At 43.7% G+C, this 15,147-nt stretch overlaps 1 protein-coding gene across 1 annotated transcript in view; it reads left to right on the top strand.

Annotated features, from left to right (window-relative positions):
• PKD1L2 (polycystin 1 like 2) overlaps positions 1–13,406 on the top strand; it is an 81,990-nt gene extending 68,584 nt beyond the window's left edge. Inside the window, exons 36-43 of the mRNA XM_016165914.2 lie at positions 765–1,092; positions 2,917–3,050; positions 4,609–4,736; positions 7,073–7,233; positions 10,124–10,334; positions 11,858–11,959; positions 12,483–12,614; positions 13,245–13,406. Of these exons, the coding sequence (XP_016021400.2) occupies positions 765–1,092; positions 2,917–3,050; positions 4,609–4,736; positions 7,073–7,233; positions 10,124–10,334; positions 11,858–11,959; positions 12,483–12,614; positions 13,245–13,406 (1,358 nt within the window). The remainder of the gene's footprint in view (positions 1–764; positions 1,093–2,916; positions 3,051–4,608; positions 4,737–7,072; positions 7,234–10,123; positions 10,335–11,857; positions 11,960–12,482; positions 12,615–13,244) is intronic.
• Positions 13,407–15,147: the final 1,741 nt, after the last annotated feature.

Here is a 15,147-nt window from a genome sequence, read left to right as displayed (position 1 = left end):
TGCATAGAGAGGGGCCCTATTCCTCCTTAGATTCAGAGGGGGAACTTACTGAGAATAAATGAGTATGAATAAGCTAGGCAAGAAGAGTGTATCAGGCAGAGGGATATGAGAAAAGATAAGGCTGAAACACCATGGCATGTTCTTGGAACTACAAAGCATTGAGTGTGGCTCCAGTGTGGGTAGGAGTTGACTACCAGTGAGAAGCAAAGCAGAGGAGAGAAATGGGGGTCCAATCATGAAAGTTGTATTTTATGCTCAAGGAAATGAGGAGCTATTGATGGTTTCTACATGAGGGAGTAACGTAATCAAATTTGTAGTATAATCAAACTTTCAGAAGAATCATGCTGGAAACATGGAAGTTGTGGTAGAGAGTGGGTAAGTTAGTATAGTGGGGATAATTAATAGGGCCGATGCAGAGATGAGGGTGCTGGAGAGATGGGTATAGATGTAGACACCATCAAAGAGAGAGAATTGATGGCCTTGTTGACCATTAGGATGTGGGTATTGAGGGAAAGGACACAGATGGTTTCCAAGTTGATGACTTGGTGGTGGAGGTTCCATTCCCTAAGAGAAATTATGCAGGAAGTAAACCAGGTCCAAGGTGGAGAGACAGTGATGAATGTAGCCTATGGTTGGCCATGAACTCCTCTTAGCTATCTCTACAATGCAAACACAGAAATTCACATTAACACCCAGGCCAGGGAGCTTGGAATGTGTGAAGGTGAGTAGCTTGCTAGATTTAACTATCCATTTTTGGTCTTCAGGCTTCATCACTGATGGGAACTCCAAGCTGGTTGGCAGCGCCCAAGTTCGCCAAGTGAGAGTCCGGGAAAGCTCCTGTCTTCTTGCCTCACAGTTGCAGACTTCTCTAAACAGGTGTCATGCACCATATTCCCTGGATGTTGAAGATCTGTCAGACTATGGAGAAGGCTGGAATGCCTCTAACCTCAATAGCAGCAATGGCTTCTCCCAGGCTTGGCAGTACCAGAGCCAGAGCCAGCGCCGAGGGTATCCCATCTGGGGCAAACTCACTGTGTATCAGGGAGGAGGTTATGTGGTTCCTTTGGGGACTGATCATCAAAGTGCATCAAGGTAAGGCTGACTTGATTCATATGGAGCCAAAGAAAGACATTTGCTAGAGTCCAGATCTGATTGGCAAGTGCAGGTTTCAAAACAAAGCAGAGCCAAGCTCATTCATGTCATTATGGGGGATTCAGAATCATTCAGGTCATATTTTCACGCCCCTGGAAACTACAATCTCAGAGTTGGAAGGGAAGTCTCTCTTCAGCACTCTTAGCCAGGTGATCTCGGTCTGGTGGTGGCCTCTGCTAGAGCCAGTGCAGGGATAGGATGCTCACACTCACCAGGCAAAAAAACTGCCCACCAGGCAAGTGGGAAGTGGTTAAAGCTTAACCTTACCAAGAATCATGCAGTTCTTGAGGCTTACCCTACTTGTAGCTAATGAGCCAGCCTGTTACCGTTTGATGGATATTGGCAGAAGACATGAGATTCCTGGGTTAGAGAGAGAGGCCTTTATTACAGCAAAAGCAGTAGCAGAGCTTCACAGTAATGTGAGTCAGTTCCCCCATCAAAGGCCATGATAGATGCTTGCATGTGCAATGTGTTGTAGCACCAAAGGGGAAGCATTCACTGCTTTTATAGTGGCAGAAGCCTGCTGTTTGTCCAAAGGAAGATTCCGCCTCACTCCACAAGGGTGCCCACTGCAAACTCAGCTCTGAAAAATGACCTAAATGAAGCCTGGCCAGGGCCTGGCATTTCTGGAACATCTAGCACAGAGACACTCAGAGGCCATGAAGACTGCTCCCCCAGCACACTCTAGCGTCAGAGAGCCCTAGGTTTGAAATCCTAGCACTGCTCTTGTAAGCTGTGTAGCCCCAGGCAAGTTAGTAGATCATGTGAACTCTAGTCTCTGCCACTGTATTACTGTAACACTGAGGTTGTTTATGATGGCAGGGCTCTGACCCTGCCTAAAAAACAAACTCCCAAGAGAACAACTAGCAAGGGTCCCCTGGGGTTAAGGACAGGACAGAAATCGTCTATTTCAGAACAAGGTCTTTTCCTGCCACTTGGAATAACTGATATCCTCTACCTGATCAATGTACCAAGCAGGTTGCAGAGTCATGGGAACAGGGCATATTTTAAAACGGCCCATTATTATTGCTCTAAGTAGCAACAGCTATCATTACTACACACACACACACACACACACACACACACACACACACACACACACCATTCCATTTACTCTTCATAATTATCCTGAGGTGCTGCTGTTAACACCATTGTAGATGAGGAAACTGAGGCCTGGAGAAGTTATTAGCTTGCTCACAAGGCAGTCAAGATTTGAAACCTGGTCCCTCCAGTATATGCTCTTTCCACTACACCAGCAAGTAGATCTCTAGGAACTGGTCTCTTGTAAGTTGTCGGTCCAAGAGGGACCTCAGCAGCTGCAGCTGCTGCCTGCCTAAGCCTCTGATATTTTATGTGGCTCCTCTAACACCATGACCCTCAAACTTTAAATAGCATCAAAATCCCCTGGAATGCTCATCAAAGAATAAATTGCCAAGCCCCGCTCCTAGTGTTTCTGATTGAGGAGAGCAGGGTAGGGCCTGAGAATCTGTATTGATGACAAGTTTCCAGATGCCAATGCTGCTGGTCTGGGGACCCCTCTTCGAGAACCTCTGCTCTAAAGGCCAGGAGACCATAGGTACCAAGATGTTGCACTGTGGGATAGGAAACTGACCACTCCCAGGAGCAGCCCCAAGGCCCTGTGGCTCAGGGAGCTGAACAGAAGCAGAGAGAAGTTTTTCAACAGGAAGCCTTGGCTTCCTCCTGGCTAAGGGGAAAAGGAGCCACTTCCGATACAAAGGGTCCTAAACGCCCTTCGTCCCACAGAATTCTCCAGTATCTCTTTGACAACACCTGGCTGGACAGCCTGACCAGAGCTGTGTTTGTGGAATTCACTGTCTACAACGCCAATGTCAACCTGTTCTGCATCATCACTCTGACCCTGGAGACCAGCGCTCTGGGTAGGCACTTGTCTGTAAACCCATCTGCAGTATTCTGGAAGAAAAACACTCCTCTCCTCCCTCTGGGCTGGGGTCCAGTTGCCCCAGTGCTATAGTTCTAGGGCAAATAGTTGTTTGGGAAATTAGGAGGGTCAGTCTTGGTTCTCCCTGGGCACCCAAAAGCAAGGTTTCAGGCCTGCTCCAGCTTTATTCCTACTGCCCCCACCCCTTCTCTCTAGCCTGACTTCCTAAGTTATCCTAAAACCCAGTTGGGGTCTGAAGGCAATTCATAAACTTGACCTTCCTACTCTATTGGGGGGAGTTTGAATGGGGGATTAGCAGTGAGGGGCTGTGGAGAGGATAATCTGGTAACAATATTTAAAACTTGTACCTCAATCTACAGTGTAAAGTACATTTTACATCATAATCCAACACACACAAATAAACAGAGACAAAAACTTCAAAAGTAGTATTACCCTTAACTACATTTGATACACTCAGATATTTTGCATCCTATTCTAGTTCTTTTTCCCCATTCACCTTCCACCTTCTCTTAATGCTAATCACAATCTCTTGAAAATACTGACCTAAGGTCTTTTTAGCTAATAACCAATTTGCCTGAATTTCAATAACTCTCTTTAAAAACGAAACTTTAAAAAATATACGTATTATTTTTATTTTAAAAACATAATGTTTGTAGTTTTGTTTTAAATTTCAGAACTGTGAAAAAGCCTTTCATTCTCATTATATCAACTTCCATTATCATTCCCCACTGTCAAAAATTTCTTTCAAACCCTTTTTTAGGAGCTTATTTGTATCTCTTTTGTTTTCCTATTTCTTTCTGTCATCTTTTTGGCTTTTTAAGGACCTCTTAAATAACTTGTCCCCAAACACACTTGATTCAATTATGTACTTCTACAAATATAAAGTGTGGGATAGGTGTTAGGTCTGGATGATTCAGCAGGCCACTGATATCAGTAAGGACTCAGGTTGTTTGCATCTCTCTGTTCTGCCATTCTTGGGGTTGGCTTTGTCTTTGTAGGTAGGTAGTAGCCTTATTAGTCAAATCAGTTTTAAAAAATCATTACTAAAAAATCATTTCAATACAAAAAAGGGAAAAGACACACAAATGTATGAAAGATGATTCAAAAGAATGTTGTAGTCATATCAGTCAATAGATGAATGAATGTATCCTCAGTGAACTGCCTTCAGATGAAACGGCTTTAAATGAGCCAGCTTGGAAGAAACTCATGTTAAGTGGGTGGGTATGCTTTGGCTGGAGGTGACTGAGTACATAAATGGCTAGCAACAAATGCAGAGGGGCAGGGGCAGGTCTTCCATTACAGCTACCTTTGCCCCTTCTGATCTGTCCATTATCTTTGACATCCATTATGTGTCCCTGCTCATTAGTCCCTTAGGTCTGTGAGTCTGAAGGAGCTTTATCTTCTCTTCTGCCCCCGACCAGCCCTCAGAAGGGCTTGAGCTTGAGTCATCCCAATGATGACTTTAGATCAGAGACAGTGGCTCTCAGAGTGGGCAGGGGTCCCGGGGACTGAGAGGAACATACTCTGCTTTCCAGGAACCTTTTTTACGCGTGCAGACCTGCAGAGCTTGCGACTGTATCACTTCACTGATGGCTGGCACCCCTTCGTGGTAGCAGCAGAGGTTGTCTACTTCCTGTTCCTCCTCTATTACATGGTTATGCAGGTAAGGGATGGACTTGTGGCTCCATGGGCAAGGGATGGAGATGGTGGTGTGCCTGTTCCCTCTCCTACCATTTCCCTCTTCCCTAGGGAGGGTCCGAAGGAGGGGGAAGGAAAGGCTGCCCTGGCAACCTTATGGGGTCCCGTCTACTGGTCCTGAGGACTGAGGTCAGGCACCTCAGAGGAACTAAGAACTCAGAGGGTGGTCCTTTCCAGGTGTGGAAAGGAGGGGAACAAGGCTCCAGTTTCTGCTGAACTGAGACTTTCCAGAAATGCTGGAGGTAGAGTTTATCCACACCTGGGAGTTCTCTGAATTTAAAGTGTGGGGGTTCTTAGCACTTTTGTTCTTACCTGAAAATTTTTTTTAAAAAAAACTACCTTTACCACCGTGTTGCACAACGAAGGTGCAGATGTTGATAATGTTGATGGTTTTAGGATGGTGGGAATACATCTAAAGCACATTATGTATCCTTACCCCTCCCTCCACCAAAAATGGAAGCCAGATACCTTAAAGGGGCATCTTAGCCTCTCGCATTCTTCTCTGCTCCAACAACCACAGCAACCACTTTAAAGTAAGAAAGATACTTTGAGTGCTTTCTTTGAGGCAGGCATAATGCTAAGAACTTTATGTGGATTTTTCTCCTTTAACAACACCAGGAGAAAGGTCCTATTGATTCCATTTCAGAGTAGGAAGCTAAAGTCCAGAGATGTGAAGTAGTTTATCCAAGTTCAGAACTAAATCCCAAGGCTCTGACCCTTAATCTTGATGCTCAACCCTTACATCACACTATCAGCTTCATAAATCAGGAACTCACACTGTCTCTGATAATCACCAATTCAAACCTAACAGCCAAAAGTTATTAAACAGCAACTTAAGTCCTCACATTTCTCTAAGAACATCAAAAGAAGCCCATTCGCCAACTCTCAGTGAAGCTTCATTCCTTTTCTCTCGATTGCCCTCACACTCTGCCTGCAGCTGTTTCAAAAAGCCTCTCTCCGAAACCCTTAATTCTTTCTCAGAATTGTTTGAACAGTTTTAAAAGCTCCCCATCACTCTATCCTTTTATAATAGATGTGAACTTAGCCTCTTACCAGCCAAAGAGAGTGCGTAAGGAAGGGAAATGGAACAGACACTAGAAGATTTCCTAGAGTGAAAGGGAAAAAAAGGGACAGGATGGAAACTGAAAACACGCACAAGATAATTCTTTTTGACCTGTGACACCCATTTGGCAATAGAATTAAAAACGTCTCCTGCCAATCTAGGAAACCTCCCCATAAAGGTAGAAGAAAAAAAAACCTTAAAATTATTTATTTTAAATTTTTGTAAATATATGTAACATAAAATTTACTATTTTAGCCATTTGAAAATGTACAGTTCAGTGGCATTAGGTACATTCACATTGATGTGCAACTATCACCACCATCCATCTCCAGAACTTTTCTTCACTTGCAAAAGTGAAACTGTAGCCATTCAATAATAACTCTCACCTTCCCCCTAAAAGAACAATTTTTATTATTGAAAAAGCAGTAAGGCAGAATGTGATATGCATCCCAGGCCATCCAATAAAAAGATTGAAAAGAGAGAAATAAATCTCACCCTTGCATATGGCCAGGTAGACACAATCCATTACATGTACATTCTTAAAATGAAGGCTAATTAATTCTTAAGAGGACTTACAGTACCATTTGTTCCACTAGTCCATCCTAAATTCACCTGGTAATTGAGATGGCCTCTTGAGTTTGCTAATTGCCTTTATCAAAAGGAAAAATAAACTCTGCTTACAACAGGAGATAGTTTTGCAAGTTGGAGCCAGGTGCCTGACCTTAGACAACTACCCTCTTGAGGAAACCAGGAGATAGTCGTGCTATCTTACATGGTGATTACATCGCAAAGAGATGGCTCCCAGGTCCTTGAAAAAATACCCCTGAGTTGTAAAACTAGCAAGAGGCTTGTTTAGCTATTTAAAAGATTGGCATACATCTCAAACAGACATAGAAAGAATTCACAAGTTTTCTTAAGTAAATGCTCTATGTAGCGGGCTGTCTTTCCTCTTCCCCCCTTTTTTTGCATCAGGAGTTAAATGTTTGTCTTATTAGATGCTGTATTTACTCACACACCCCCAAATCCTGCAGCTTGGATTAATGACAGGAGCAGATGGGGAGAGGCCCACACAAAGTTGAGGGGAGGCCCCCAGACTCTGTACATGCGGTCAGGGCTTCGGGAAACCTCCAAGGATCCAGTAACACCCTCCCAAAGGGTCATCCTGGGTGGTGCAGAGCCACTCTCAGGGGAGGGGAAAAAGGCACAGTTCTGCCCACAGTCTTTGGCTCTTTTCCCAGGGCAAGCTCATTTGGAAGCAGAAGTGGTGCTATTTCCATAGCAAGTGGAACCTTCTGGAGCTGGCCATCATCCTGGCTAGCTGGAGTGCCCTGGCGGTGTTTGTGAAGAGGACCATCCTGGCAGAGAGGGACATCCAGGGATACAGGAAACATAAGGAGGAGTAAGTGGCTCCACCTCAGCCCCAGGTCCCAAAGCTGGCCCTGCCTCCTTCAGCTCTGTGTGGCCCAGGGGTCAAAGGAGGTTTTAAAAATCTCTTTGACCCTCAGAGGATCAAGGGTCATTCTAAGAAATGATTATAGCTATCACTTAGATTCAGGTTTGTGGTCGGAAGCATATGCAATTCGAGAGGACTCCAAGACAAAATAGAACAGTATCTTTTGCAAATCTTATCAAAACACATGGACCCAGTGACATTCTGTTAAGATCCCTCCCAGCCTTTTGAGCAGGGTTTTTGAAAGCATTAGTGCTATCAACTTGCATCTGCTACCTTTAACCAGGTGTCCATTCTGTGCTGGGCAAGATGCACTAACTACCCCATTATATCCTCATGAGAATGGTGGAGGTGAATGCTATCATTACCTCATTTTACAAATAAAGAACCTGAAATTCAGAGAGGTAATGTGACTTTCCCAAGGCCATACAGCTAAAAAGTGGCAGACACATAATTTAAATGCAGCTTGTGTGTCTCCAGGATCCCCATCCTTACTTTGAACCACTGTTTCTTAACTCACTGATTTTATAGCTATAGCTAGCATCTCCGGAGTTACTGTTGGATGCTGTACACTGTCATACATTGCTTTAAAAGCATTATCTCATCTACTTTAACCTTCCTGAAACTTCTAAGATATATTATCATCATCCCTTTTTCAGATGAAGAAATTGAGGCTCAGAGAGGTTACGCTGTTTGTGCAAGTCATACAGCAAGAAAATGGAGGGCCTAGGATTTGAATGCTGCACTCCTAATCTTCTCTCTAGACTGTTTCATCCATCCGGTGAATCTGCACTGAGTTCTTTGTGCCACATCCATGTTGCCACACCAAATATATGACAAGAACTCCACCCTCTATAGAGGACCTCTTCCATAAAAATGTTTCAGCCTCAATTGAGTTCTTTGGGTTCAAAAATTATCAGAAATACTTTTATTTTTATTTAAGTTGATTTTAAATCTTATGCAGAACAGTTATTTGAAAAACTTAAAGATGTTTTAGCTCTTGAAGAACTCTGCAAAAGATGACTCAGGGACTAAATCCAGCCCACCATCTATTTTTGTAAATAAAGTTTTATTGGAACACTACCTCACTCACTCATTCCTTTATGGATTATTGATGGCTGCTTTCCTACTACAACTAAGTTGAATTTCTGGCACATAAACTAGCCCACGGAGTCTCAAATATATGCCATCTGGCTCTTATAGAAAAATTTGTTGACTCCAGCTTAAAGAACAAAGCTTGAGTTCTAAGAAAGAGTTTGTTTTAGGTCATACATGACTGAGATCATTGACAGCCAGTGTGACTGTTGAACCATCACTGTCCCCACACTAGTCATGCTTATGATTCCTTACAATGATCTAAATATGCTTGATTCTTGACTTCTACACAGACTTGTTTCTTGCTTAGATGGATTTTAAAACAATTTCATAGCAAGAGAGTTCTCTTTTTACATTGAGTATCAGAAAACATAAAAGAAATCTGCCACTTTTGATAGAAACCTTAGTATGGTTAAGTTTGATATTACATGAAACCCTCAGTTAAATTGGATTAATCAAATAACCAAATTTTGTGTTTATTTCAGAAACTTGTAAATGTTGTTTTCTTGTTGGGATAAACCACTTTATAGTCAGATCCTGAATGTTAAATGAACTTTTTAAGACCAAATGATTTGCTTCATAGTCCCCCCTTAATCCAGGGGTCCTCAGGCCTGGCTCCCCAGCAGAATCACCCAGAGAGATGATAAAACCCTGATACCCAAGCCACATCCCATTTCTGGGGACAGAGCCCTGGCACCAGTATCTTTAATGTTCCCTTGGTTATTAATGTAGTGGAGGTTGAGAATTGTGCTCTAATTAGAGCTAACTGCCATCATAAAGGAGGGCTTACATTGTTATTTCCAGATATGTGAACAATTAAATAGTATGAGAAAGGGTTAGGTATTTTAAAAGAGGCAGGAAAATGATGCTGCAAGAGCCAAAGGAGAAAGCAACTATCCATCCCAGCAGCCCAAGTCTGCTCAAAGAGGAGGAAGATTCTGGAAGCAAGGAGATTAGGAAGAAGGATAGCTTTCATTAGGGCATTAGATATGTATATGGAATGCTTTTAGAAACTTGAGATTACATAATTTTGTTCTCTAACCTGCTCTTATCCATGTCAATAGATATGTATCTATCCCATTTTTAATGACAAACCAACATTAAGACTGAATTTAAAGTGTAAAGACATGAGGGGGAAATGAAGGGGCAGGATGGGATGTGGGGAACAACCTGGATTTTGGAATCAGACACACCTGAATTCAATTGTCATTCTTCCACTACTAGTAATGCCACTAACTACATCACTAGCCAACTCTCTGTCCCTATCTGTGGAATGGAGATAGAATATTGCCTCATCCAGTGATCTTGAAAATCAAATGACACAATTCAATTAAAGTTCATGAGGCCCTCACTTAGTAGGGCAACTGGATGGTACTTCCATCCTTCCTTCAAATGTAAGGGCAGTGTGTGCATTCATTCAGAGAGGAGGATATAGCATTAGTGATCCCAAACTGGGAGGGGAGGCTCATAGAACTCCCTCAACTCCATCCTATTCACCCTGGGAGGATTTTTCTTTATCATCATCTCCATCACTCACACCTCCATCACCACTATCACCATCATCATCATCTCATCATCACCTAGCTGGGGCAACAGGGACAGCTCTGTCTTTTAGACCTGTTTCAGGAAATTATGGCCTCTGAGATAAGTCTAATCCTGCATCCTGGACCAAACTGAGCCTAGATGAGCTCTGGCTGACCTGCTCATGGTCTCTGAGACCCAGTCTCCCTTCTTCGTCCCACAGAGTGATCAGTCTCAGTGAGACAGCAGCTGCTGATGCTGCTCTTGGCTACATCATTGCCTTCTTGGTACTCCTGTCCACTGTGAAGCTTTGGCATCTGCTCAGGTTGAACCCCAAAATGAACATGATAACATCAGCCCTGCGCCGTGCCTGGGGGGACATTTCAGGCTTTGTCATTGTCATCTTTATCATGCTTCTGGCTTACTCCATCGCAGTGAGTGACTCTGGGAAAACCTTCGGGGCTGGTTTCCTTAGAAGCAAAGGCTTTTCAGTGGTGGGGTGTTGGGAGTTAAGGTTAGGAAGACCCTGGGAACCTATGGGAGATGGTGGATTTTCTATGTCTGGGGCCTTTTAGCTGGGAGCTCATGAACTGGTCACTCCAAATGGCGAAGGCTGGAGATCTCAGTTGGGTAAGAGAGAGGAGGGCCGCTACCTCCAATGAAGGATTCTTTCTGTATTCAGATCCCGCCTGGATATGCCAATTTTCCTAACATCCCAATTGCTCAGAAATGCACAGAGTACTCCCTTTGTGTCAGGTGATGTGGAGATGAATTATCTAATGTCTTTGAGCTGGGGCAGCGATGGGGAAGTGAGGATGGACATATCTATAGGCCATGTCCCCTGATCTCCATACCGTCTAGTAGTCCATCTTATCCTACACATCATGTATGAATTTAGTGGGGCCAAAAGCCATTCAGCCCCTTAACACTGACAGCATTTTGAAAATCACATTTCTTTTGTGACTGAAAAAAAATTTGAACTATCAACTTGTTTTTATCATCACGTAATGTGAGAAACAAAGATTCTGCCGCATCCTGATCATTAAATATGCCACCATCTTCTCTAAGTCCATGATTCCCATCATAACCCTGGCTCCCACTCCTCTGAGATCCTTCACCCAATCCTGGCCACTCCCCACTTCAATCGCTTTTCCAGTTCTCACTCTGTCCCATCCAGGCTCTAGCCTTACCCCATTCCCCTGATCTCCATACCGTCTAGTAGTCCATCTTATCCTAGTCCCCACTCTATCTCTAACTCTGATGCTTTCCCTGTCCCTGTCACCTAAAATCTGACCCCTCCAACTCCATCCCAGACCCTACTCCATCTTTCTCTCTTGCCCCCAGAAATGGGGTGAGGTGCATTGATGGAAGGTATATGCTGAAAAGTTGGAGTCTGGTTCTGTTGAAAGTCCCCCAGCTGACCCCCTGATCTATGTGGATTTATTCATTCCTCTCTGTTAAGTGCACAGGCTTCAGGGACATTGCAGTGTCATCTGGGATTAGAAGTTACCAACTCAGAGTCCAGGGAGTGCTGGGCTTCCTTCTGACACAACAGCCCTGGCAAAATCTTTGAGGTGGGGGGTGCGGTGGTAAGGGGAAAATATGGTGGGGGGAGTCCTTGTCCAGGCAGAAGAAACCTGTTGTCCATCAACCCAGCTCCCACAGAGCAAAGATAATGGAGCCTCAGAGAGCTCGGTTTCATTACTGAGTTTTATAGTAGCCATTTGAGCAAACACAGTAGTGGGCTAGTGGTTGGTGGCTGAGTCCCAGAAGTGCACATGCCTCCCATACAAAACTGGGTGTGTATTCACACCAACTTGCATACCTCTGTAGGTACAGATGACTTAGCAAGGCCAAGGAAGTGGCTGACCCAGACCACTGACTTTAACGTCGAACAACAGGCTTTAGGGGGTTGCATGGTTTCTTTCCCTATTCATGAGGATTCTTTCCATAACAGTCAAACTTACTATTTGGTTGGAAACTCCGTTCCTACAAAACCCTCTTTGATGCAGCGGAAACGATGATCAGCCTTCAGCTAGGAATCTTTAACTACGAGGAGGTAATGGAATGGGGTTGCGGGACATGAACATTGCCAATTGCACCAAGCTTTTATGAAAATTAGAAAAAGCACTCCCTTCAAGTGCTTCCCCAGTCAATGTCACCCCTTGCGTCCATGGCCTGGCAAATGAAGGGTATCTATGAACAAAAAGGTTCCCCTTCTTCTAGGCAGACAGCCCCATACTCAGTCAGCCTGGGAACCCTGGCTTATAGAAGAATATCAGGTACTGGCTTTTCGGAGGAAGGTTATGCTGGGGGAGGGCGCGGTCCCTATAAGAGAATGCTCCTGGCCTTAGACAGAAATAGTGCCCATATTTGGAAATGGCAGCAGTGGGAAGTAGGGACACAGCCCTTTCCCTCTCTTGACAGGTCTTGAGAGCACTGCCCATACTGTCAGGCCCCAGGCAGAAAAGGATCTTTCTGCCTAGCTCTGAGGACAAGTTTTCCCTCTGAGGATGCCTAGTGGAAGAGGTGGCCTAAGGCCTACAGGCCCCCAGGAATGACTCTGGCTTTCTTTCTGACAGGTCCTGGACTACAGCCCAGTGCTCGGCTCCTTCTTAATTGGGTCCTGCATTGTTTTCATGACATTTGTGGTACTGAATCTATTTATCTCTGTCATCCTGGTGGCCTTCAATGAAGAGCAAAAATACTATGAGGTGAATCCCTTTGGCCTATTCTTCACCAGTCATTGACCTTGACCTAGGAAGAAGCATTAGACCTTAGGGGAACTTAAGAGACCACTGTAGCATATAGAGTCCAGGGCTAGCTTGGTATTTGGGGATTGGCTGATTGAGTATTTCTGGTCAATGGGGGCATTTACAGGGACAGGAAAGTTATCTTAAGTTTTGGTTTGCTAACATGGCACTCCTGGCAGGAGTGGCTCTATCTTAGGCCTAGAAATTTATTTCAACAAGTTGTATGACAACTTTGGTTTAAATTTTGAGAAACTGCCAAACTGTTTTCCAAATCAGCTGCACCATTTCACATTCTCAGTAGCAAAGCATAAGAGGCTTTGTACATAAATTCCAAACCACATCTGATGGGGGTGGTAGAGGGATACTGCCATTTTCATCAGAAGGGAAGACGGAGCCCCCTGGGGATAAAGGTGGGAGCACACACCCTTGGGAGACCCTGAAGGAGGTGAATTCCAACACAAAAGCAACTCTAAACAATGAGGCGACTTTGGCAGAGACCAAGTTGGACAATAAATTCATGGTTTCCCCCTTAGAAAGAAAAGCCTCCAGTATGTTTCTAAATACACAGCATGGTTCTTTCTCCCTCTGCAGCTGTCGGAGGAAGGAGAGATCGTCAATTTACTGCTGATGAAAATACTCAGTTTCCTAGGCATTAAATGTAAAAGACAGGAACCTGTGAACAGCAGTGAGCAGCCTGAGTTGCTGTCAGAGGCCCGACATCCTCAACCTGCACCAGCTGCGCCCCAAGTTTAAGCTCTTCATCTATGCACAATCATGTGTAGAGTAGGGGAAAACAAGAGCCTCAGACTTAAATTTAACAGTGATTGTGTAATCTCTCCAAGTCAATATTTTTCTGTGTCCACAGATGTGTTACTGAGCCTGACAATTAAAAAACTAATAAAGTATGTATACATGTAGGTACAATTGCCACTACTGTGACAGACTGTTTGTTCGAAAGTATTTTCTCCTAGAAATAAAACAAAAATTGTCTGGAGTTTGAGGAAAAAAAATGTCCCCTACAGACTAATTATTTCATCTTCTTAGTTGGGAGTTGCCTTTGAATGATTCTAGTTCAGCATTTCTCAAACTGTGTCTGCAAAATTCTAATGGGTGTCATTTTGGTTTGCTAGGGCAGCCGAAAACAATACCACAAACTGGGTAGCTTAAACAATAGAGATTTAGTGTCTCACAGTTCTGGAGGATAGAAGCCCTAAACCAAGGTGTCAACAGGCCCATGCTCCCTTGGAAGGCCCTATAGAGTAATCCTCTCTTTTAGCTTCTACTGTTTGCCAGAAATTTTTGGCATTCCTTGGCTTGCAGATGCATCGTTCTAATCTCTGCCTCGGCCATCATATGGCCTTTTTCCTAGTATTCTTTCTCTGTTTCCTTTTCTTCTTTTTATAAGGACACTAGTTATATTGGATTAAGGGCCCACCTTACTCCATCATAACTGCATCTTAATTAATTACATCTGCAACTATACCTATTTCCAAATTTGGTCATATTCTGAAGGACTTCAATGTATCTCTTTAGGGGACACAATCCAACCCCCCAACATATTTCTGGATCAAATAAATGTGAGAAACACTAGATTATAAAGGTTATACAAGTTCTTTACCATGGGAATTATCATAGCTTTTAATAAGATGAATGTGTAGTGTGAGTTTCCTGGGATGAGATGAGCATGAGGGACAACTTATATAATGTTTCCCAAACTTCTTTCACCAAGGCATCTAGTACTGCAGCATCTCAATCAGGGCAAGTCTTCTTTAGATGATACATTGGGAATTGTTGATCTACACCAGTGGTTCTCAACCTTGGCTGCATGCTAGAATCCCTAGACTTCATCCCAATGTCTCTGAGATGAAGTCAGAATATCATCATCAGAACACCTCTGGGCTAGGATCTAGGTGTCGATATATTTCAAGCCCCCCAGATTATTCTGATGTATAGTCAGACCATGTTCTAAATTCTGAGAACCACAGATCTAGATAATAAAAGGCTTCCAAGTGTCTGTGGATAAGTACACATTTCCCCTCCTCCACACAGTGGAAGGCCTTCACATATACTCTCCAGTTCACCCCGTTCCTCTTCACACATCCATTGTAGCCAGGTTGCCTGCTCCTTGCTATCGGAATCCCAACTTTGTTCAGACAGCACCTACCCCTTCCCCACAAGACTCCTGGGAAGGTTGACTCTGTAACCACCTCAAAGTAAACTTGATTTATCTTAATAATGGTGATCTACTTCCCTTGACAGTGAACAGTTTAGTGTGCACATGACCCAGTCTGGACAGTGAAAAATGAGAGGTCTCTAGGACACTTCCAGAAAAAGTCTGCTTGCTAATAAAAGAAACACATAGAGATGGGCTCTTCTGCTGCTGAACATTGTCTATGAAAGACTCCTGAAACTTTAGCAGCTACCTTGAGACCATGAGGAACAATCTGAAGATGACAGAGCAGAAAGATGAGAGGAATACGCAGGCTTGATGAGG

This window comes from Rousettus aegyptiacus, unplaced genomic scaffold (genome assembly GCF_014176215.1).
Source record: "Rousettus aegyptiacus isolate mRouAeg1 unplaced genomic scaffold, mRouAeg1.p scaffold_m13_p_14, whole genome shotgun sequence".
NCBI lineage: Eukaryota > Metazoa > Chordata > Mammalia > Chiroptera > Pteropodidae > Rousettus > Rousettus aegyptiacus.
The sequence above is the reverse complement of the archived record's forward strand: the minus strand, read 5'-3'. Positions and strand labels throughout refer to the sequence as shown.